Raw genomic sequence first — 23580 nt, forward strand, 5'->3', positions numbered from 1 at the left:
TAACACAATATATTTAAATTTCATATAAGCACAATAATTTTAATAGAACTTTATTAGCACATATCACTATACATACTCTATTAAGATTTAGTATGTAGGAAATCTTAAAACTTCTGAAACAGCAACTTGCATTGTAAATGACTTCTCTCACAGCACTAATGGATATTGCACAATGATATGTTTACCATCATATTGACACCTGTTATATTATCGAAAACAAAAATTAATTATTTATTGAAAGATATTGTTATAAATAAATTAATATAATGTAATAAATCACTAAACTTTTCTTATTAAAAAGTATTTAGATAAACATACAACACTTGCTTAAAATAGTGATATAACTAATTAAAATTCAAAGAATTTGTTACAAATATTAAATATAATTATTTTAACTTCTGATACATGTCTTCCTGATTATTTTATTTCCTCTTTTTACAAAGGCATACAAGCGCAATGTTATTTTGCAGAAGTGAGGATATGGAGAGAATTTACACTGAGACGCTCTGAAAACAATAATATAACTTATTACAGGACAATAAGAAAGGTTAAAAAATATAACAAAATATAACACGTTATGCAAGGAATAGTATAATTTTTAATTATTTGAACGTAACATACACACACTATGTAAAAAGTAGAAATATGCTTGCTGAGAAAATTGTTTGCACATATTCTTTAAAGTTACAACACTCCAAATTGTCACTGCGAGCTCCGTAATGATTATGACTATTATGTATCACATAAATTATATTGCATATTACGTTCTCGTGAGAGAGAAGAATCGGTTTCGACCGCGGATGACGATTATGTGTTGAGGAAACTGTTCGCCAAATCAAGTAATTAACGTTTAGATTTAATATTGATTTATTTATTAAATCCCATTTATAATTTTTATCTTTATAATACTTTAAGTACAAAAAGAATCAATCCAACTTAGTGGAATGCTTCAATATTAACCGATTTAGCAAAACACACATATTTTATCGATTTAGTATGTAAGCTAATATATAAATTTTATAGTTAATATTTAAAAGTAACAATTACAATTATAATACATTTATTAAAGTCTATTTTACATATATACGTTCATATACATACATTTTGTATTTTATGTTTCAGCTGTCAGCTCAGCCTTTCAACACGAAGCAGTATTATCGAATGTCCGTCATAATGATGATAATGAAAATACAATGCAATATTCTGTTGTACAATAAACATGTATACTATGTGTTAAAGATAATGAAAACACAAGCTGCGTGTTTATACTTTATTATTAGTATCACAAACCAAAAAGAATGAATTAGTGCTCAGTGCACTCGGGTGAGACCATTTAAACCAAAAGAAACGATACAATTTTGTTCTAGATATATGAGAGGAATTACAACACTTGCTTATAAACAAAACGCTTAGACTAAGACGAAAGCAACTAGAACTAACTAGACCAGAAACAAAAACCACACATCTATAAAAGTAGTTACTAAAGCTTACGTGCGCCACCGCTATTATAGCGCGCCTAAATTAAACACTATTGTTGCTTCTCAACACTTCCCCTCAACAATAACTTATCCGTTTAAGCCACCACGCTGTCGCAAATCTTTAATTTTTATCTGGCTTAACGGTTTTGTTAACATATCAGCCGTCATTATTTCTGTTGGACAGTATTCATATTTTGTAACATTTGTATCACTTAAGTTCTTTACATAGTTATACTTTGTACTAATATGCTTTGTTCTCTTATTATATTTATCCTTATGTACTAGCTTAATACAGCTTTGGTTATCTTCAAATATTATAGTCGGCTGTTCCTGCTTTTCACCAAAATCTTCTAACAGATTGCGCAACCATACCGCTTCTTGACATGCCTCTGCGAGCGCGATATATTCTGCTTCTGTGGAAGACAGTGCAACACAAGTTTGTTTTCTACACGCCCAACTAATTGTTGCTCCGTTAAATCTAAACAAATAACCGCTGCTAGATTTTCTATCTTCTACGTCTTGTGCCCAATCTGCGTCTGAATAACCGACTAGAATATCTTTCTCTTCCTTTTTTGTAGAACCTAAAACTAGTTTTAAATCTTTAGTGCCTTTTAAATAGCGAACTACCCTTTTTGCTTCTAACAAATCTAACTTTGTCGGACAGTTCATCTTTCTACTTAGTATTGAAACGCTTGCGGCTATATCCATTCTAGTATTTGTCGCAATATATATTAATGCTCCAATTAAACTTTGATATAATTTATTATCAATTCTATCTGAATCATCTTTTGTCTTTCTGTAACCTACATCAAGTGGAACTTTTGATTCTTTAGCATCTTCCATTCCATGGATTCTTAACAGCTTTTCTATATAACTTGCTTGATTAATGCTATAGATGCCTTTTTTATCTTTTGTAATATTTATACCTAAATAATAATTAATATCTCCGAGATCCTTTAAATCAAAATAGTTACATAGCTTTTTGTATAAACTAAATATATGCTTTACATCATTACTTGATACTATTATATCATCTACATATAATATCACATATATTTTACCGTTATTTGTATTTTTAGTATACAAGCATAAATCTACTTGACTCTGTTTAAATCCTTCTATAGTTAAAATATTATCTAACCTTTTATTCCAAATTCTGGCAGCTTGTTTTAAGCCGTAAATGCTCTTATTTAATTTACATACCATGTCCTCTTTGCCTTTTACCTCGAAACCTTTTGGCTGCATCATGTAGATAGTTTCCTCCAAGGCTTCATTTAGAAAAGCGTTTTTTACATCATAATGTCGGATTGACAGATTCTGCTTGCCTGCTATTGCCAATAACGTTTTGAATGTCGTTTGTCTCGCCATAGGTGCAAATACATCCACATAATCTATTCCGTACTCTTGTGTGAAGCCCTGTGCTACAAGTCTTGCCTTGTGCCTTATCACTTGTCCCTGAGCATCAGTCTTCGCCTTATAAACCCATTTGCATCCTACTACGTTAATGTTTACGGGCCTTTTTATCAATGTCCATGCATTTGCGCCTATAAGCGAATCGTATTCCTCCTTCATTCCTCTTATCCACTGAGTACTGTTAGATGAACGTATTGCTTCCTCGTATGTACTTGGCTCTAACATTTCTTCTTTCCTTACTAAATTGCAGTATCTTCCCGGTGGTATGCCTTTATTGCACCTTTCTGATCTCCGTACCTGTTGATCTTCAAGATTAGTGTCTCTATTTATTGCAATTATATCCTTTTCTTGATCGCTTTCTTCATTTTTGTTTTCTTTCTTTGTGACTTCCCATATACTATCTTCATGCTGTACTTTTGTTTCTTGCTCCTTTTGAACAGCTATCTCTTCCGACTCATTGCCTTCGTCGAGGAAATTTACATCTCTACTTATTGTGACCTTATCCGTATTTTTATCTAGCAAACGATATCCTTTCGCATTTTCAGCGTAACCGACAAATATAAGTTCTTTTGCTTTTTCATCGAGTTTTCTTCTTAGTTCCTTGGGAACATGTGCATATACCTTAGAACCGAATACATGTATGTGTTCTAGGGATGGTATTGTCCCGTACCACCTTTCAAATGGTGTAGTGTTTGTAGTACTTGTGTACAGTCTATTTTGTAAATAGTTTGCGGTGCAGATCGCTTCTCCCCAATACTTGTTCGGTAAATTTGCGTCTATTAACATGCACCTTGCCATTTCCATAAGGTATCTATTCTTTCTCTCGGCAGTGCCGTTTTGTTCTGGAGCATATCCTACTGTATATTGCACTTCGATGCCTTCCTTTCGAAGATAATTCCTTAGACTTGCGTTTACATATTCCTTGCCTCGATCAGACCTAATAACTTTAGGTGCCTTATTAAACTTAGTTTTCATGTTCCTTATGTAGTCTTGAATTTTCTCGATTACTTCTGATTTGTGTTCCATAAGAAATATTGTTGTATACTTGCTGTAGTCGTCGATAAGAGTAAGTACATAGCGTTTCTTTCCAGGAGTTGCCGTTTGCATGGGTCCGCAAACATCAGTGTGAATTAAATCTAGGGGTTCTTCTGTTTTACTACATGAACTTTTTGGAAAAGGCCGCCTTGTCATCTTGCCTCTTACGCATGTTTCACATACGCTCCTGATGCCACAGTCTGTTACTTTAAAATCCGTAACTAAATTCCTCATTTCCATCTGTTTTATTGCTTCTGGATCCCTGTGACCTAACCTTCTATGCCATGTATGTTGGCAATCCTTTTTATGTCTTTCTGTCGCCATTAAGGCCTTGTCGCCGAACCTTAGACTATATAGGTTATTGTTTAGATCTGCTGTAGCTATAATCGTTGCATCCTTTGTAATATTGCACGTATTTTCTGCAAATTTTACTTCCAGACCTTTCTCTGTTAATTTCTTTACAGACAGTAAACTTTCTTCAAGTGTAGGCACATACAGTACTCCTTTTACTAGGACCGTGCTTCGTTTACCTTTATTATTTTTGCAGATGAGGTAACCGTCACCTATTCCAAGCACCTTTGCGCTATTACCATTTGCCAGCAAAATATTTTCATCTGTACATGTGTTTAGAGTTTTAAAGAATTCCTTATTGTTTGTCATATGGCTGGTAGCGCCTGAATCTATATACCACATTTGTTTCTTTTGTGTTCCTTTACTAACGCTGAAACAAATATGTGTATCCTTATCCTCGCCAATTACTTTATTTGCTTTTTCTTTTTCTTTTCCAGCCTTCCACTTCTTATAACTTCTGCAATCCTTTTTTAAATGACCTGGTTTTTGACAAAAATAACATACAACATCTTTTGTATCTTTCTTTTGTGTGGCTTTCGCGAATTTCATGTGTCGTGCCTTAAGTGCTTTGTCGTCATGTTTGTCTGTATGATCCTTTGCATTTTTCCGTCTTCTGTCTTCATCTAAAAGTTTGCCCTTGACTAGTTCTATAGTCAATTCATTTTCTGATCTTGTTTCCAACGCTGTTATTAGAGTGTTATATGATTCAGGTAAACTACATAATAGCAACGCTATGATCATTTTGTCTTTCAATGTTTCGCCTAATGCAGCAAGCTGATCTATAGTATTGAGCATTGTATTTAAATGACTCTCCATATCACCATTTTCGGTGAGTTTCATGCTACAAATCCTTTTAAACAGAAATACCTGATTTGTTAGCGAAGCCTTCTGGTGATAATTCTGCAACGCCAACCATGCTTCTTTTGCACTGGTAGTATTCTTGATGTGTCTCAACTGATCATCTTCGACCAATAAACCGATTGTAGCACGTGCCTGCCGGTCTGCTTTTAGCCATCTCTCATCTAGTTCCAGTGGTCTATCTCCACTAATTGTATGCCACAGATTTTCCCTAATTAGTAATAATTCTACTTTACACTTCCATACTTGGAAGTTTGCGTTATTCAGCTTCGTAATACTGAACCGTGTGTCCGTCATTATCCTTCCTTTTTAGCCACGTATTCTGGGCCCATAACCTGTTAAAGATAATGAAAACACAAGCTGCGTGTTTATACTTTATTATTAGTATCACAAACCAAAAAGAATGAATTAGTGCTCAGTGCACTCGGGTGAGACCATTTAAACCAAAAGAAACGATACAATTTTGTTCTAGATATATGAGAGGAATTACAACACTTGCTTATAAACAAAACGCTTAGACTAAGACGAAAGCAACTAGAACTAACTAGACCAGAAACAAAAACCACACATCTATAAAAGTAGTTACTAAAGCTTACGTGCGCCACCGCTATTATAGCGCGCCTAAATTAAACACTATTGTTGCTTCTCAACACTATGAAATATTTAAACTTACATATGTAATAACTAATTTTGCACCTTATATCGCAATATGATTATTATTACATATCACATATCAAATTACAACGCAATAAAAAACAAAACGCAACGTGTTTTAATAAGGAAAACTATTGAAAAACTAATGAAACTTAAAAAAATAACATCCAGCAAATTAATATTCCTCTTAAAAATCGTGAAATTAACTAAAAATACTGTTGTACTATAAATATGTTATAAAGTATTTGATTGAAACCAACATACGTAATAACTAATTTTGCACTTTATATCGCAGTATGATTAGAACTATTGTGTGTATCACATTACATATTACTACGCAATATGAAACAAAACAACGTGTAATAATAAGAAAAAGCTAAAGAAAAACTTATAAAAATAAAATGTAGCTAATTAACATTTTTTTAAACAAATCTATCATGTTAAAAGTTTCAACAAATAATTAAATCTTTTAGCTTAAAAAACAGGCTTCATAACACTAATACAACTTTATTTTGGAAAGTTTTTGGCTCATGTTGCTTTGATATTAATCCATTTCAGATATTTCCTTATTCCTCTTGTTAAAACAAAAATCGATGTATCTAAAAATTATAAAAGTTTATATATAAATTAAATGTTATTCTTTAATCTTTGTTTTTGTCTAGTAAATATAGTATAACTGTCATGTAACATGTAACTTACATGTACATTCTAATTGCCATATAATTATAACACACATATTAGTTATATGTTATATGGACAATTATATATCTATGCTAGAATATATTATTAATGTATGTTTTATAAGATATGTTTAAAAAATATATAAGTCATACTTACAGTTATATTATGGTGTTATTATAGGTATGTATTTACTATAAGGATTGTTGCAAGCAGGACATTTTTTTTGTAACAACTTTTGTATGCAGTTTTTGCAACAACATAAATGACCACATGGTATAAAAGCTATTTTAGATTTTTCAATTAAGCATATGATACATCTTCCTTCTTCATATAAACTGTTTGTAGTTACAGTTGATTTTATGTTCTTAATAGATAAAAATGGTGTTTCTTGTTCGTCTTCCTCTATGCTCTCATCATTAATCCAATAGCCATAATCATCATAAGGAACGTCATAAATGTGTTCTACAAAAATAATTTTTTTATTTTATGTATATGTATATATGCTATGTATTTTATATATACTTATTTAATTACCCTTATTATCATCAATACTTTCTTTGGTATCTTTATTTTCATCAACTTCCGTAGCTTTTGCTGTTGATAAATATTAATATATACATACATACATATATATATATATATATATATATATATATATATATATATATATATATACAGGGTGTTTTATAATGTCCGTGCCAACGTTCGTGTACGGATAGAGTACGGTAAACTGAATAAAAAAGTCCTTTACCGTTTTGCAATTTTCGCAATAGTAATTGAGATATTAATTAAAAGAGATTGACGAATAATCGCGTGTTGATCGCGGCTAGATTGTAGGCTGTACGCTTTAGACGTGACAGCAATGAGAATCGCATGGCAACAAAAAATAACAACGCATATCACTCCTGCTCTCGCTACGTCTTATTTTTCGTTGCCATGCGATCCTCGTTGTTATCACATTTAGAGTGTACAGCTCGCGATCTAGCTACGCGCAACGCGCGATTATTCGTCAATCTCTTTTAATTAATATCTCAATTACTATTGCGAAAATTGTAAAACAGTAAAGGACTTTTCTATTCAGTTTACCGCACTCTATTCGCACACGAGCGTTGGCACGGACATTATGAAACACCCTTATACTTACCGGGTGATACTTACCGTATCACCCGTTAATGGCAGATTCTTGAGGTCATTTGGAGAGGAAAATCTTAATACCAAAATGTCGAGGCTACTATAGTATTTGAATGGGAAAGGCTTAAAGTTTACCAATCAGCTTGTCAGAATTTCGCGCGCTCAGGGACATCGCATCTCGAAAGGACCCTTGCACAATACTTTATGTAGCAGATCATACTTCGTGCCGATAGTATTGATTTTCTCTCATGACATGAGAAACGTCATTTGTCAATGGCACGACTGCTTTGACAGTTCGACGCGCATCGTGTTTTAATACAATTTAGAAATTATTATTGTTAGTAAATTCGTCAGTATTATTTACATTGCGAACAATGTAAATAAAGTGAATAAAGTGAATAAGAGCTGAGTAAAGTGAATAAAACGTATTGAATAAAGTGTTGTGCAAGGGTCCTTTCGAGATGCGATGTCCCTGAGCGCGCGAAATTCTGACAAGCTGATTGGTAAACTTTAAGCCTTTCCCATTCAAATACTATAGTAGCCTCGACATTTTGGTATTAAGATTTTCCTCTCCAAATGACCTCAAGAATCTGCCATTAACGGGTGATACGGTAAGTCTGGGACACCCTGTATATAAAAAGATTTATAATAATAATAAATTTATAATAAATTTTTTATATATAAATATTGTAAATTACTTCCAAAAATATATATTTATTATTTTTATATAAATAACAAATCGATTTGAATGATTAATCAAGTTATATAATACATATAATCAAAATACTTTCAAAAGTATTACCTTTATTAAATGCTCCTAGATTTTGTGTTTCAGGACAATTTTCATTATTATCTTTATGCAAAAGAAAGAATATTACTTTTAAATTTATATTTTAATTATGATCAGTATATATTTAAGTATACAATTAATATAATTTCTTATTTAAATAATGAAAATGTTACTTAAGTAGTATATTTAGTTATCAAGAATCTAAAATAAAAAATAATATTACCTGTAAGTTTATTTAAATCACTGTCACACATATCTGTCATACTATCATATATAGTATTTTCTGCCAAGACATAAGAATTTTTACTAATACAATCAATGTTAGCTGCAGTTACGACTAAAAAAAACAAATTTAAAAATTATTAATAATATATTATTCCTTATTGAAAAAAATTATTTTTGAACACAAAGAGTTTTAAGTTGAGAAATAAAAAGTACTACTTTCCAATTTATTTTGATTCTTGTTAGTTTCTGAACAAGAAAGAGAGCCAGTGCTTTGATTTTTGTCTTCAATGTCAATAGTTGCAACTACAGAAATGGATAATTTAAATAATTAGAGAATTATTTATTTCTAAAAACAATATATATATATATATACAGGGTGTCTGGCAATAATCGCCCCACCGGTCATATACAGGTAGAGGAGGTGAAATCGAGTAGAAAAGTCCTTTACCATTTTTTGATTTTTGTAATAAGTACTAAGTAATTAACGAAAAAAGATTGGTGAATCCGTGCAAGTAAAGCGCGCGCAGCGAGAAGGACATCCCACTGCTATGCGATCACTAGGCGCGCAATGAAGCGTTGGGAGGAGCGCTCTACAAATGACAATGGCAACATACGAGCGGCGCGTAACGCTAGATCCTTGTGTCCTAGTGATCGCGTAGCAGTGGGACGTCCTTCTCACCGCGCGCGCTTTACTCGCGCGGATTTGCCGATCTTTTTTCGTTAATTACTCAGTACTTATTATGAAAATTAAAAAATGGTAAAGGACTTTTCTACTCGATTTGACCTCTTCTACCTGTATATGACCGGTGGGGCGATTATTGCCAGACACCCTGTATATATATATACTTTTACACCTATTCTCTGCTGCCTTCATTCTTGTCATTATTTTCTTATATTATTTTTTTATATTGCGTGATTACAGTAATACAGTATAAGAATATAAAAAATCTAAGAATATATAAAAATATATAAAATCTAAAACTACTATAATTAATAATTTGTATTATAATAAAAACAATTTAATAGTATCATATAAGTGATCTATATTCATACTCATAGTCTGTTCTTATTTTCAAGATCGTTTTTAAGCGATCTTAAAATGCTATATGACCATTTATTTCATTGACTGGATGAGATTTTAAGATGATTGAAGGCTACACTTAAAATAATCTTAAATATACGAACAAACTATGAATATCAGTTTATACGATACTACAATAAAACTAATTAAAAAAATCTACTATAAAGCAATCTTTATACTATTATGAATCTAAACAAAGCAAATAATATTGTTACCTTCGAGCTCATTGGAATTATACGTGCATCTCCGAGTTCGTCTTCGACGTCGGACATTTCGTTGTGTAATTTCAATGTTATTAATTGGCACTAATCAAAAGAAAAAATATTTTATTTTTGATGTATAAATAATTACAATAGAAAACTTTGTTTTTTCAGTCGAAAAACATTATTTATCATTTAACTAGTAATTATCTCTAAATTTTACCTTCATCTATAGCTCCTTCTGTATGTAAATCAGCACAAATCTCATCGTCATTATCATCTATAAAATTTATTATAAAAAGTTGAAATAACAAAATAACATGAAATTACGCAAAAAAATTATTCATAATAATTGTAAAAAATATTTACACACACGCACACACATATTATATATAATATACACCATATATATATATATACCATATATATATATATAATATATAGTTTATATAATTTTAAATAAATTTTATTATTTGCAGCAAAAGAGTAATTGGTGCATATGTATATGAAGTGCATAATATTTTACGCTATTTTATTAGTTTACGCAATTTTAAGAGTCCGAATTGCTCCCACTTTTTTAGAACAGCCTATAGAAGTAAACATAAAAGGTATGCACGTACTTGCGCGCGCACGCATGAGTGTGTGTGTGTGTGTGTGTGTGTGTGTATGTGTGTGTGTGTGTACATATAATATTTACTATATATACACATAGATATGTATACATAATTAAGATATATTGTAAATAAATAAAAATTGTAGTTTATAAATAATTACCTATTAGTGGTGCCATTTCATCTTGCTGACGTCCGCTATCCACATCAAATATCTGCAGAAATTCTTTCAATGAGTAGATACCGGCAGATAAATAATTTTGTGCTTCTTGTATCCTTGTATTTTTATATTTATTGAATCGACAACGATTTCTTGTTATTTGTAGACCGTTCAATAAACGATTGTAGTTGATTTCTTGATCTGTTATTAATTTAGAAATATTATCTATAAAAATGTAATATTTTAATTAAAAAAATATAAACATTTTAAAATTTAATATACTGTATATTATATTAAAATACATTGTATGTATATTGTAATAATATATTGTATTTATATTATATATTAAAATAAAACTAAGAGAAAGTACCTAAAAATATTCAAAGATTCGGATGAACTGTTTGCATCTTTTGCGCCATGATATTATGAAATGATTCTACAAGATTATTGGTTCTAATTGGGCATCCATATACACTTGTTTTTTTCGATATTGGAAGCCATGTGTTTCTCATATATTTCATAAAGAGCAATATATTAGGGTAATTATCAGATTCTTCATCCGCAATTGTCTGCATGAGGTTTAAGCCTTCTGCAAACATTTCTGATGGTGCTAATGCTAATGTCATTGCCATGGATACTGTTTTACGTGGTGCTTTTAAAAGTCTTAATCGTTTCCACTTTTTTAGAACAGCCTACCAAAGTAAACATAAAATATATAATTAATAAAATGTAAATAATAAAATATATAATAATATATTTCATAAGTGTTTAAATGTTTTTTAAATAATTTATTAATATATATAACTATTTTTTGCAATTTTTTTACGTATATAAATGACTATATTTATAAAATACTACATAAATATTAGAAATAAATAATATAAGTAATCTCAACTGATAGTTTTGTTAATAATAAATATTTGACATACTTGACAGTAATGAAACCAACAGCCTCGTAGAGATGCATGGGGAAATTGTTCATGGACAGCGTTCATCGATGCTTTTTCATAATCCATCATTATGAAACGCAAATTACATTGTAGACCAGGTGCCAGTTTTATAATTTCTTTCCATATGGATTTGTAAACTAATTGTGTTCTGGCTTCACACAAAATAAATACTACTGCAATACCCTAAAAAGAAAATGAGAAAACATTTTTAAAAGAGTATATATGAAATAAAAGTATATGGAATTAATAATCATTTGTCATCAAAATCAAAATACCTTATCCATGTACCGCACATGTATTGAAAATAGTTGTGCAAAGTTTGGTGTTCTAGGTACAACCTAAAATAATATATATTTATATATCATTATAACAATATTTCAATTATAATTATCTACAAATAATATTCCAAAAAAGTAATACTCTTTAATCACAAATATAAAATGCTAGTGATTAATACTTACAGAAAATGTACCATCAATAAAAACTTCAGAACATTTCTCTAATATTTTTAGAAGCTTATCAGTGGTAAATATGTAGGAATATTTGTTATCTTCAGATATAACACAGCCTTTGTGATGTCCCGACAATAGTAAAATTCAAAAAACAGAACATTATTAAAGAGATCTGTACAAGTCCATCTAAAATTCATCCAAAGAGCAAGATTGAAGTTATGATTAGTGTTAACTGTATTATTAGTTATAAAAATATTAATTATACTATAGCTATAAGAATACTGCATAATTGAACAATGCATTGAACAAATAAGTGAAGAGATAAGAATAAAATAAGCAAAGGTTACCAGACACCCATCTTATCCGTCGGCTATCTTCTATAAACGAAAACGAGCTGCATATCAACTTCCAGCCAAACGATATTCCAACGTATCAAGAAGCCGATGTGACGATTAAAAATCTATGCGATACTCTCGAGGGCCTACTCCCCACCACAAGAGGACCAACGTACATCATCGCTTGTGAGACAGTTCTCTTCCAGCAGACTCACTGTTAGGTTATATTAAGTTCTACATACTATTTTTCTCTGCATTGTTCAGTTGAAAACACTGAGTTATTTGGTTTATATTTAGCAGTGTAATATCTGCATTATTAAGACGTATCTATAAGGCTTTGTTCCTAATTAAAATTAGGTAAGCTAATTTAATCTATTTTATTTGATTTTATTCATATCCTTTTCATACGATAGATTGTTACCTCCTGTATCCCTAGTAAACCCGGTGAATGCAGGGTGACTAAAAAATAAGGAGACATTTCAAATTTCGCGCTAATAGTCGATATTACAGAATTCTCTACACACGTCTAGTGACCAGACGTAACATAAAAATTGGTGGCAGCGGTGGGATTTGATAATGATCTATCGTTCAATAATTTTGTTTAATAATAATATTTCAGTGTAAGTACTATATTCCACTGTGTTGTGATTTGTGAATTTAAAATGTCGCACGGTACTCGCTCGCAGGGACCGGTGTCGACCGACGCCGAAATAGACATTAGGCAAAAACATCTCGATGAACGTGAAAAACAATTACGCGCACAGCATCAAGCTTTGCTACGCGAACGCGAGGAAATAGAAAAACGCGCTACTGAAGCTATTGACGCGAATTCACTTATGCAAGTGCTTTCTAAAATACAAAGTGAACTCTCTCAGTTACAAAAATTGCCGGAACAAATAAATATGTTAGAACAACGCGTGAACGAAACTTCAAGAGCCGCATCGGCCTACGAAGAGTATCAAAGCATGCCGGCGCAGGACGAAGTGCCAGCATCATTTCCGATTTTAAAATTAAAGGATGTAGCTTCCAATATCCCTGCGTATGACGGTTATAAAATTTTGGTATTTCAATTTGCCCGTGCTTGTGAACGTGCTCGTGATCTATTATCCTCTGTACAGGAGCCTCAGTTAGTACAGTTTATTATTAATAAATTAGAGGGTGATGCGTACCAAGTTGTTGAAGGAAATATGTATACGCGTGTTGTCGATTTATTAGACAAACTAAAAGCTATTTTTGCACCGAATAAATCAATTGCACAATATCGAGGTGAACTTGCTAACACTTACAAATTGCCGGCTGAAACAATTCTTAAATATGCGGGGAGAGTAAAAGATTTGAAATTTGCTATATTGGATGGAAATAGACGTCAGGGAAAAAGCATAAGCCGTACTTTCATAGAAGAAATAGATGGAGAAGTATTAGAAGCTTTTATTAATGGATTGCCGTCTAATATAACATAAAAAAAGCCTTTCAAAAAAATTTTTCTCATTAAAAAAAACCTTTCCAAAAAATTGTCTTCAGAAAAAGTTTTCCTCATAAAAAAACCTTTCAAAAACAGTTTTCCTCATTAAAAAAACCTTTTAAAAAAATTGTCTTTTCAAAAAAAGTTTTTCTCATAAAAAAATCTTTCAAAAAATAGTCTTTTTAAAAAAAGTTCTCATAAAAAAACCTTTTCAAAAAAATATTTCCTCATAAAAATCCTTTCCAAAAAATTGTACTTTTAAAAAAAGTTCTATATACTAAACAAATTAAAATTTGCTATATATTCTGTCTATAAAAGAGGTGATATCAGAAAATGACGCCAAGTTTAAATAAAACCTTTCAAAAAAAGTTGTATTTATATATATTTAACCAAGCATCGATAAGACTGTATTTAGTTATTTTTGCATCTTTATCTAGTTATTTAAAAATTATATTTATATCTACATTTAGTTTATTTTTTTTCAAGCAAAACATTTTAAAATAATTGCATCTATATCTAGTTACTTTTGCATGTATATTTAAAAATTATATATCTAGTTACTTTTGCATGTATATTTAAAAATTATATTTTTATTTACATCTAGTCAATTTTTTTGAGGTATACATTTTAAAATAATTGCATCTGTATCTAGTTACTTTTGTTTCTATATTTAGTTATTTTAAAATGATATTTGTGCTTATATCTTATTACATAGTTGATTTTTATTAAGTATACTTTCTAAAATAATTGCATTTGTATCTAGTTATTTTTTTTATATCTGTACCTAGTTAAATAAAAAAATTTTTCAAACTTAATCAAAATAAAAAAATATTACAAAATTTCGCAAAAAACTTGGCGCTGCTATAAAATAGCCTTAAAATATTATTATTATACATCTTAAAATATTATAGAGCAATGAAAATGCGCAATAATTTTACAATTTACATAATTAATGCCCAATTCCACCAACGTAGATTAACTTTAATCTCGGTTCAACTTACTCTTCATCTTTTTCTAGTTCTAAGAATTAAAAAAAGGTGAAGAGTAAGTTGAACCGAGATTAAAGTTAATCTACGTTGGTGGAATCGGGCATAAGTATTATAATGACTCAAAGTGACCAGACGGCAAACGGCAAACGGCGACGCGATAGCCAATTAAACTCTTGTTCTTACGGTAAAATTGTAAGTTGATTGGCTATAACGTCACCGCTCGCCGCTCCGTTGCTCTAGTCTGAGCCGAAATTTTAAGGCTATTTTATAGCAGCGCCAAGTTTTTTGCAAAATTTTGTAATATTTTTTTATTTTGATTAAGTTTGAAAAATTTTTTTATTTAACTAGGTACAGATATAAAAAAAATAACTAGATACAAATGCAATTATTTTAGAAAGTATACTTAATAAAAATCAACTATGTAATAAGATATAAGCACAAATATCATTTTAAAATAACTAAATATAGAAACAAAAGTAACTAGATACAGATGCAATTATTTTAAAATGTATACCTCAAAAAAATTGACTAGATGTAAATAGAAATATAATTTTTAAATATACATGCAAAAGTAACTAGATATATAATTTTTAAATATACATGCAAAAGTAACTAGATATAGATGCAATTATTTTAAAATGTTTTGCTTGAAAAAAAATAAACTAAATGTAGATATAAATATAATTTTTAAATAACTAGATAAAGATGCAAAAATAACTAAATACAGTCTTATCGATGCTTGGTTAAATATATATAAATACAACTTTTTTTGAAAGGTTTTATTTAAACTTGGCGTCATTTTCTGATATCACCTCTTTTATAGACAGAATATATAGCAAATTTTAATTTGTTTAGTATATAGAACTTTTTTTAAAAGTACAATTTTTTGGAAAGGATTTTTATGAGAAAATATTTTTTTGAAAAGGTTTTTTTATGAGAACTTTTTTTAAAAAGACTATTTTTTGAAAGGTTTTTTTATGAGAAAAACTTTTTTTGAAAAGACAATTTTTTTAAAAGGTTTTTTTAATGAGGAAAACTGTTTTTGAAAGGTTTTTTTATGAGGAAAACTTTTTCTGAAGACAATTTTTTGAAAAGGTTTTTTTTAATGAGAAAAATTTTTTTGAAAGGCTTTTTTTATGAGAAAAAGATTTTTTGAAAGGTTTTTTTATGAGAAAAACTTTTTTTAAGAAGACAATTTTTTTGAAAGATTTTTTATGATAAAAACTTTTTTTTAATACAACAAGGCGTGTACTCTTGGCGCCCTTTTTTTTACCTTTTTTAAAAAAAAAAGGTTTATTTTTGTGAGATATCATTTCTTTTTTTAGTAAAAATAATGGTAATAATAAACTTTACCAATGAGGTCCCACCACCACCAGCGTCATATTTTTTCAATACGACGGTCCTCTTTTTAACTTAACAAATCTAATAATTTTTTTATACTTCACAACATGTTTTATAAAGAAAATTATTTATGATCATAAAAAAGGTATAAAAAACTATTTGCATTTCTAAATTATTGCATTTTTTATATATATATATATAAAAGCAGATTACTTTTACTGATCAATTTTCTGTAAGAAAATAACAAAAACATCTTTAGCACCTCTAGGCCATTGTCTTTTTTTAATTAACGCATCGTCAGCTTCAATCCAAATGTTAGACATTTCTTCTCTACATATACTTGTGTAATGACCTTTTTCGATAGATGGTCCATGATGAAGTATAGCACTCATTACTTTGTACAATTGCCCAACAATTATTACTTTAGTTGTTGGAACAGCACGCAAAGTAAACTTATCTGTTTTTACTGATTTACCGTCTTGAATTGGTATTAAATGAATAACAATGATATCTCTGCTTAATGTAAATTCACTTTTAACTAATATTTCATTTTTGGTACAATTTTTGCATGATTCGTTGTTCAATTGACACCAATGGGAAAATGTTAAGTTTAATAACTCATTAAGATCATAAGTTTGTTTCTTGCATTTATTTATTGGAATTGAAATAAAAATATTATTATTAACAATAGTTTTTGTATAATTACAACTTTTGCATTGTTTAATGGTAGTAACTTGATGCTCTATTAAACTTTTTATACTATCGTATTTTGTACATAGAGCTGTAAAGAATTCACATGCATCTCGTTTAACACTTTTGGAAAAATACTCTCCTAAAGATTGCCGTATAACGTATGTATTCAAGTTGTGCACTTTATTTTCATAATGACACATTAATACATTTAAATCGTTTTGTTTATCATAATCGGCTATTTGTTTTCTAATAGAATTTAAATGTAACAAACATTGTAATACTACATTTGCATAACATGAAACTTCATCTACATTTTGGAAACCATACATATTCCAAGTAATATTTTTTCGCACCTTCTCATGTGACTCTTGAATAGAATTAACTATTTTTGGCACTGCCCATAAAACATCTTTTATTCTACGATATCGCTCTTTTACAAGAGAAATAGTTTTTGTTTCTGCATTGTTTAATCGTTTTAATCGATTATATTCAATAATAGCTTCTTCACTAGCTGTTATAGATGAAGGATCAAAATTAATCAAATGTAACCCATCTAAAGATGTTAGTCGTGACAAAGCAACGTAAATTTGACCATGACTAAATACAGAATTACCTATATCCATAATAGCATTCTGCAAACTCAATCCTTGGCTTTTATGAATAGTAATTCCATAACTCAGAGACAATGGAAATTGTTCTCTAATAACATACACTCTATCCATTACCTCAAATTTAACACTTACTCTTTGAATTAAATATTCCGAACCTGATGGTAAAAGAAGTTTAATGCTTTCTACGCGATCGGTAGATATATCTTGTACAATTGAAATCACTTGAGCAATCGTGCCATTTACAAGACCTAAAGTAGCATCTATGTTACGTCTTATCATAACTTTTGCTCCAATTTTTATAGTAATACGTTTCGAAAGCCCAGCTGTTTTAGAGTTGTCCTCATCATTATTTTCCAATACCTTTAACACTTTCTTTTTTACATATGGACTACACTTGACCGTATTTTCAGCAACTAATACTATTTCTTTCGAAGAAATACGACTTAACATTGCAGCGTTTAAAACATCACACATGTGACAAGTAGGCAGCAAACAAACGGTATCTGATGTCATATTATTAATAAAATTACACAATTCGTTTAATCTAGACTCGAAGGAATCTCCCTCAAAAGATATCTTTCTCTTTTGTAGAATGTCAGAATCGGATTTTGTTAGTAAACCAATACGAACTCTCGATAACAATTCATGGTAAGATCCATCTCCTTTCTGACGCATATTAATTGTTAATTCATCATAATTAAATAATGTTGTCCACAAATTTGCAACTCCTAAGCAACCGAAATATTTATCTATTTTTTCCTTTGAGAAGTTTGCAAAGATAAAATCTTCACGTACAGGAGGTAATTGAAGTAAATCTCCAAGCAAAAGAATATGCTTTTTTCCAAACCAACCATCGTCGCAATCGCTTGTGTCAAATATTTCACACAATCGAAGATGTATGTACATAAAAGTCAAATTAGATATCATTGATATTTCATCAATTATAAAAAGAATAACATCCTTTAGCTCCGTTCGCAGAATTGGTAACACATGGTCAGACAATTTTCTATATTTAGGAGTATGACCATGTTCAACAGGTAATTGAAGCAATCTATGAACTGTCAAGCCGTCTATATTAAACGCTGCTATACCAGTAGGTGCTGATACAGCAGTATCTTTTTCGAGATTTTGTTTGATCCAACATGTAACAGTTTTAATTAAAAAGCTTTTTCCAGTACCACCTTCTCCGCTAACATACAGTCGCAATATTGAATTATCTGACTGTATAGTGGTAATGATTCTGTCAAATACTCTTTTCTGATCCATGTTTAATTGTCCTATCATTTCAGAGACATCAATTTCTTGAATATTATTCTTATCACCGAGATCTTTAAAGTCTTGCATCGCTTCACCTGCTTCTATATTTTCAACACCTATCGGATTATCAGGATCATCCAGTGATTCACGTTTTTGTGCTTTATCTAAACATTCTTGAACCAACTGTTTAGCAGCTTCAAATGCTTCTTGCAATTCTTCTAGCTTTTCGTGATATTTTAATGCTTCCGTTAAATGTAGTTTTACTTTGTGAAATGATTCTGCATAAGTATCACATTCATTTTTAAGATCTTCTAATTTGTTCCACGGTTGAAACATAAGTAATAATGAAAAGAAATAATTTTCCGGTTGTATCTTAATATTATATTTATAATGATTGATAAGATATCCTCGCTGTCGTCGTATAAGATAGTAACCATTGCCCATTTTATAAAATTCACCTTTGTTATTTCGTGGTTTGGCTTTTCTGATATCATACCATTTTGCGAACTCGTAAAGAGACATAAATTCCAGTTCTTCTGGTCTCTGTGGATAGTGATCATCTATCAACGATTCATGAAATAAATCTGTCGATTGACTAGCAAGTGCCTCAATCTCTTTACGAGTTTTTAATTTTCGTGATCTAATTCGATTAACATCTAACCATCTAAGAGTTGTATCTGAATCGGTTCCATATAAAGCGATACCCAGTAATGTATCAGCAGCTTCAAGAGCTCCACATTCTCTGTTACTCGTAAATCGCAAAGCAATATTCCAAAGACGGCTGGCCAATGATTTATTTGTATTATTTTTAACATCAAGAATAATATCAGACAACTCACATTTTGCCGCTTTATTCATATATTTGGTAATGTACCAGGTAAGCAATGTCGATTTTTCGCCAATAAATTGTATATCCATATTTCCTTCCCAAGCAGTTAAAAGGACAGGATTATAATCATTTATATTGATTTCTTCTTCTGTTCGAGGAATATTGTAAAGCCTACTTTTATGTTTCAATTGTTTTCTACCTGCTATTGCAGTTTTGACCTCAATTATTTTTAAAGACTCAGTAACAGAACGAGGAAATCCAAAACGACATACTCGAACAACTTTACGTCCTACTTTTTTAGAACGAAGACAATAGTCGTTATGTTTGTGTCGTTGATGTGTATTAACACGCCTGTGCAATAGTGGTGAGATATTTTTATTTGGAATTTTACAGCTAACATGTTGTAAAATAAATTTGGAAACTTTTTCCATACTAGATTCACCAATAATTGGGGCATCTTTAATCCAAATTAATAAATGAAAATGTTGTATTCCTCTACCTTGATATTTTCGTCGCCAGAAATAATGCATTACCTCTCCAATTGGATTATCTTCCGAACAAATAAAATCAAGCATTGCCCAAAACATGTTATCGAGAAATCTCGATGTTAACACAGGATCTTTAGCGATAAGTGCACTGGTGCTTAACGATGTATCACACCATCCATTTACTTCACGAATGTATTCACCTAATTCTTCCCACAACCATTCACCAAGACTTAATGTTAAAAACCATGTTGCGGGTCCATAATGGTGTGTCATACAATTTAAATCACTTCTCGGTCTACGCCAAAATTGTTCCGTATTCCTTAGCGACGCAAATATTGTGCTCAAATCAGATTCTAATAAATCTTTGGACATTGCCTCTAAATATTCCTTAGCCGTATAACGAGCTCGTTGATTAGTAGTATACATTTTATGATAAATTCCACGTTTTAACTGACGTATATTGGTACCGTTTAACAAATAAAATAGATATTGTTGATTTAATCTATACTGCGGATGTTTGGACATTAAGCGACATTTAATGAATTCATGGTCATGAAGCTTGACCTCCCTATCTGCATGCTCTCCATTAATACCGTAAGGATATAAATCAGGAAAACATAACAAATCTAAACATTTTTCACGATTATCCATAGGTATATCCTGAATTTTTAACATTTGATATAAAGCCGTTGCAGTTTTATTTTCCCTTTTTTCATATAATGGATATATAGAATATTGCTCATAGTTATCATTATCATTAATAATCTGAGTTAGTAATGCCTCATGTCGACTCAATGCCTTATCTTCAACGTTTTCCATTTCCTGCATTTTGGATTTTGAATTATTTAATAATTCATGTTCCTCATCAAATATATCTTCTTCAACATTTTCATCCTCTTGCATTTGGAATTCCATATTATTTAATTGCAAAACTAAATAATCGTGTGAATTCGGTATTATTATTCCAGAATATAAAGGATTGTTGTTCTTCAACCACATCAATGCATCAATTACTTTTGTAACATTTACCATCTTTTCCCAGATAACTTTAGATTTTGTGGGAATACCTCTAACTAAGATATATAATTCATGATTAATATTTATCGCATCAGTTTCAGAACATAATTTGTTTAATGTCTCTTGTATTGGAAGTGGTAAATGAAAGGTTCTACCTTTAACTTTTTGTATCATTTGTCTTCCAGGTAATTTTTTATTCATAACAGTTCCCATTTTAACAACAGTTTGAAACGCTTTAGCTCTCTGTATAAGAATCTTTTCGAATGTGTTAAGAGATGATATCACATCCGGCACATGATTTGTACAAAGATTATTCAAGATGCAATATGCAGGCATCGAACCTTCACGAAATTTTCCTTTACAATAAATACATATGTACTGCGAATTAATTTGTTGCTTTTTTACATGTTCCATTAAATCTTTCCAAATTGGAGTATCCATTTTTATTCTAAGACTTGTGATCTCAGAAACGTTTCTTCTATAACAAAGTCTTTCACATGATACACAAGCATGACGCGGTGTATCCATTAAGCGTTTTTTCAATATCTTAAATGCATTCTTATATTTAGAAAATATATCATCCTCATTTGCAATTGCATCGCTTTGCTTACGTTTGTACATATCTGTTATTTCTTGTGCTGCAGTCACAATTTCATTTAATACATCTAAATCAGCACAATTTAATGCTTTATCTAACTTAAACATTTGTCCACAAACACTTGTGAGTTGATAAATCAAACGTTTAATATTTCTTACTTTTGGAAAGTGAGGCGATAGCAATACAACTGGTAAAAGCATCGCTTTACAAAGAGTTAAATTGATGTAACAACTTTGCGCGTGACCCAATTTTAAATCTGAAGTTTTTATCTGTACATTTATACATATCTTCTACCAATGTAGGTATATTTTTTAAAGCACATGTATCAACAGTTTCAAGAAATTTTTGATAACGTTTAATCAAAGCTGGATTATCAATTTTACATAAAGTGGGACAACACGACCATGACTTTTTCGCTCGTGCTGTTGTCAAAGGTAACACATTTATAACTTGACCTTCCATATTCATTGCTAAAGATTCTTGTAAAGTTGCTTTACAATACATAGAATCTGCAAAATAATTTTCGGATGAAGCTGTATGTCTAGATACTCCACACAAAGCATTCAATTGTTCATCAATTGTATGACATTCAGCAACAAGAGTCAAACTTCTGCTTTCTTTTTAAGTCTATATAATATTTTATTCATGTCGTCAATATAATTATTTCTAACATTATTACACCAACGTACTATTTTCTCAGCTTCTAATTGTTTTTCGATATTACATTCAATATTTAATTTTTTCGAAATATTTTTAATGAATGTTATCAAAGAACCATTTTTTAATTTTATAGAATTTTTGCACCGAACATTTCTATATTTTTTAGTGATGTTATTACTAACATTGCAATTTTTTATGTTATGTTTATATTTCAATGTTTCATTCTTTTTTTTCTTTCTTCTTTCTTTTTCTTATAATATTGTTTGTTATAATTCCATTTACGTTCTAATATTTTTTGTCTACTTTCTTCCTTTTGCATCAATTTAGAATAACGTATGCGCTCTTGCGTGCATCGCATTGCAAAATTTTTATCATATTGTTGCCGCTTTTTAGCGCGATTATAATCTAAATTTTCTTTATATCTGCGCTTCTTTTTAGCACGATTATCTTCTACATTTTCTTCATATCTGTGCTTCTTTTTAGCACGATTATCTTCTACATTTTCTTCATATCTGCGCTTTTTTTTAGCACGATTATCTTCTACATTTTCTTCATATCTGCACTTCTTTTTAGCACGATTATCTTCTACATTTTCTTCATATCTGCGCTTCTTTTTAGCGCGATTATCTTCTAATTTTTTTTATATGTGCGCTTTTTTTTAACGCGATTATCTTCTAAATTTTCCTTATATTTCTGTATCTTTTTAGCACGATTATATTCTAAATTTTGTTTATATCGATGTCGTTCGTAATGCGCATGATTTTTTAAGTAATCACATATATCTTGATTTTCCTTTTTGCAACTTTCTTTGTTATCAACAAAATTGTTAGTCAATGTAATATTATCATCTATATTTATTATCTCTTGGTTATCCTTGTTATTAATTTGATCAACAAAATTGTTCTTTAATGTATTTGATTTTTGTTCTATTTTATTTTGTCCTATTGTACGTAAAGGAGCTACTTTTTTTGGTTTTATTATTGCTAACGGAGATACTTTTTGAATAACTCCATATATTAAATCTTGAGGAAAATACTCTATTACATTAGATTCCAAAATTTTTACTAAATGTGAACGCATTAAGCTATGATCATACTTTACTGTATCAGGCTTGATATTAAATAGTAATGAAGTTGCAAAAGCTATTGAAAAAACACCACAATCATTACCGTTTGGTTGTTGCTGCACAGTAGGAAATCGGACAGGCCGTTGATCAAAAGAATAAATCGG

The 23580-nt window shown here is 30.2% G+C and overlaps 1 protein-coding gene and 1 long non-coding RNA gene across 3 annotated transcripts; both read right to left on the minus strand.

The window, feature by feature from the left end:
* Positions 1-8997: 8997 nt before the first annotated feature.
* Positions 8998-13430, minus strand: LOC137000270 (uncharacterized). Of its 2 annotated transcripts, none has more exons than XR_010890547.1 (3): positions 11894-13430; positions 11598-11801; positions 8998-11360 (listed from the first exon to the last, which is right to left on the minus strand). It is a non-coding gene; the product is annotated as an uncharacterized lncRNA (long non-coding RNA). The 2 variants fall into 2 exon arrangements; XR_010890548.1 differs by having other exon boundaries at positions 8998-10177; positions 10672-11801.
* A 2982-nt stretch (positions 13431-16412) lies between these two features.
* LOC137000061 (uncharacterized) lies at positions 16413-23015 on the minus strand. The gene has a single exon (XM_067355683.1). The coding sequence runs from the start codon at positions 21888-21890 to the stop codon at positions 16413-16415; it is 5478 nt and encodes a 1825-aa protein (XP_067211784.1). The 5' UTR covers positions 21891-23015.
* Between the last annotated feature and the right edge of the window lie 565 nt (positions 23016-23580).

This window comes from Linepithema humile, chromosome 5, assembly GCF_040581485.1.
Source record: "Linepithema humile isolate Giens D197 chromosome 5, Lhum_UNIL_v1.0, whole genome shotgun sequence".
Lineage (NCBI taxonomy): Eukaryota > Metazoa > Arthropoda > Insecta > Hymenoptera > Formicidae > Linepithema > Linepithema humile.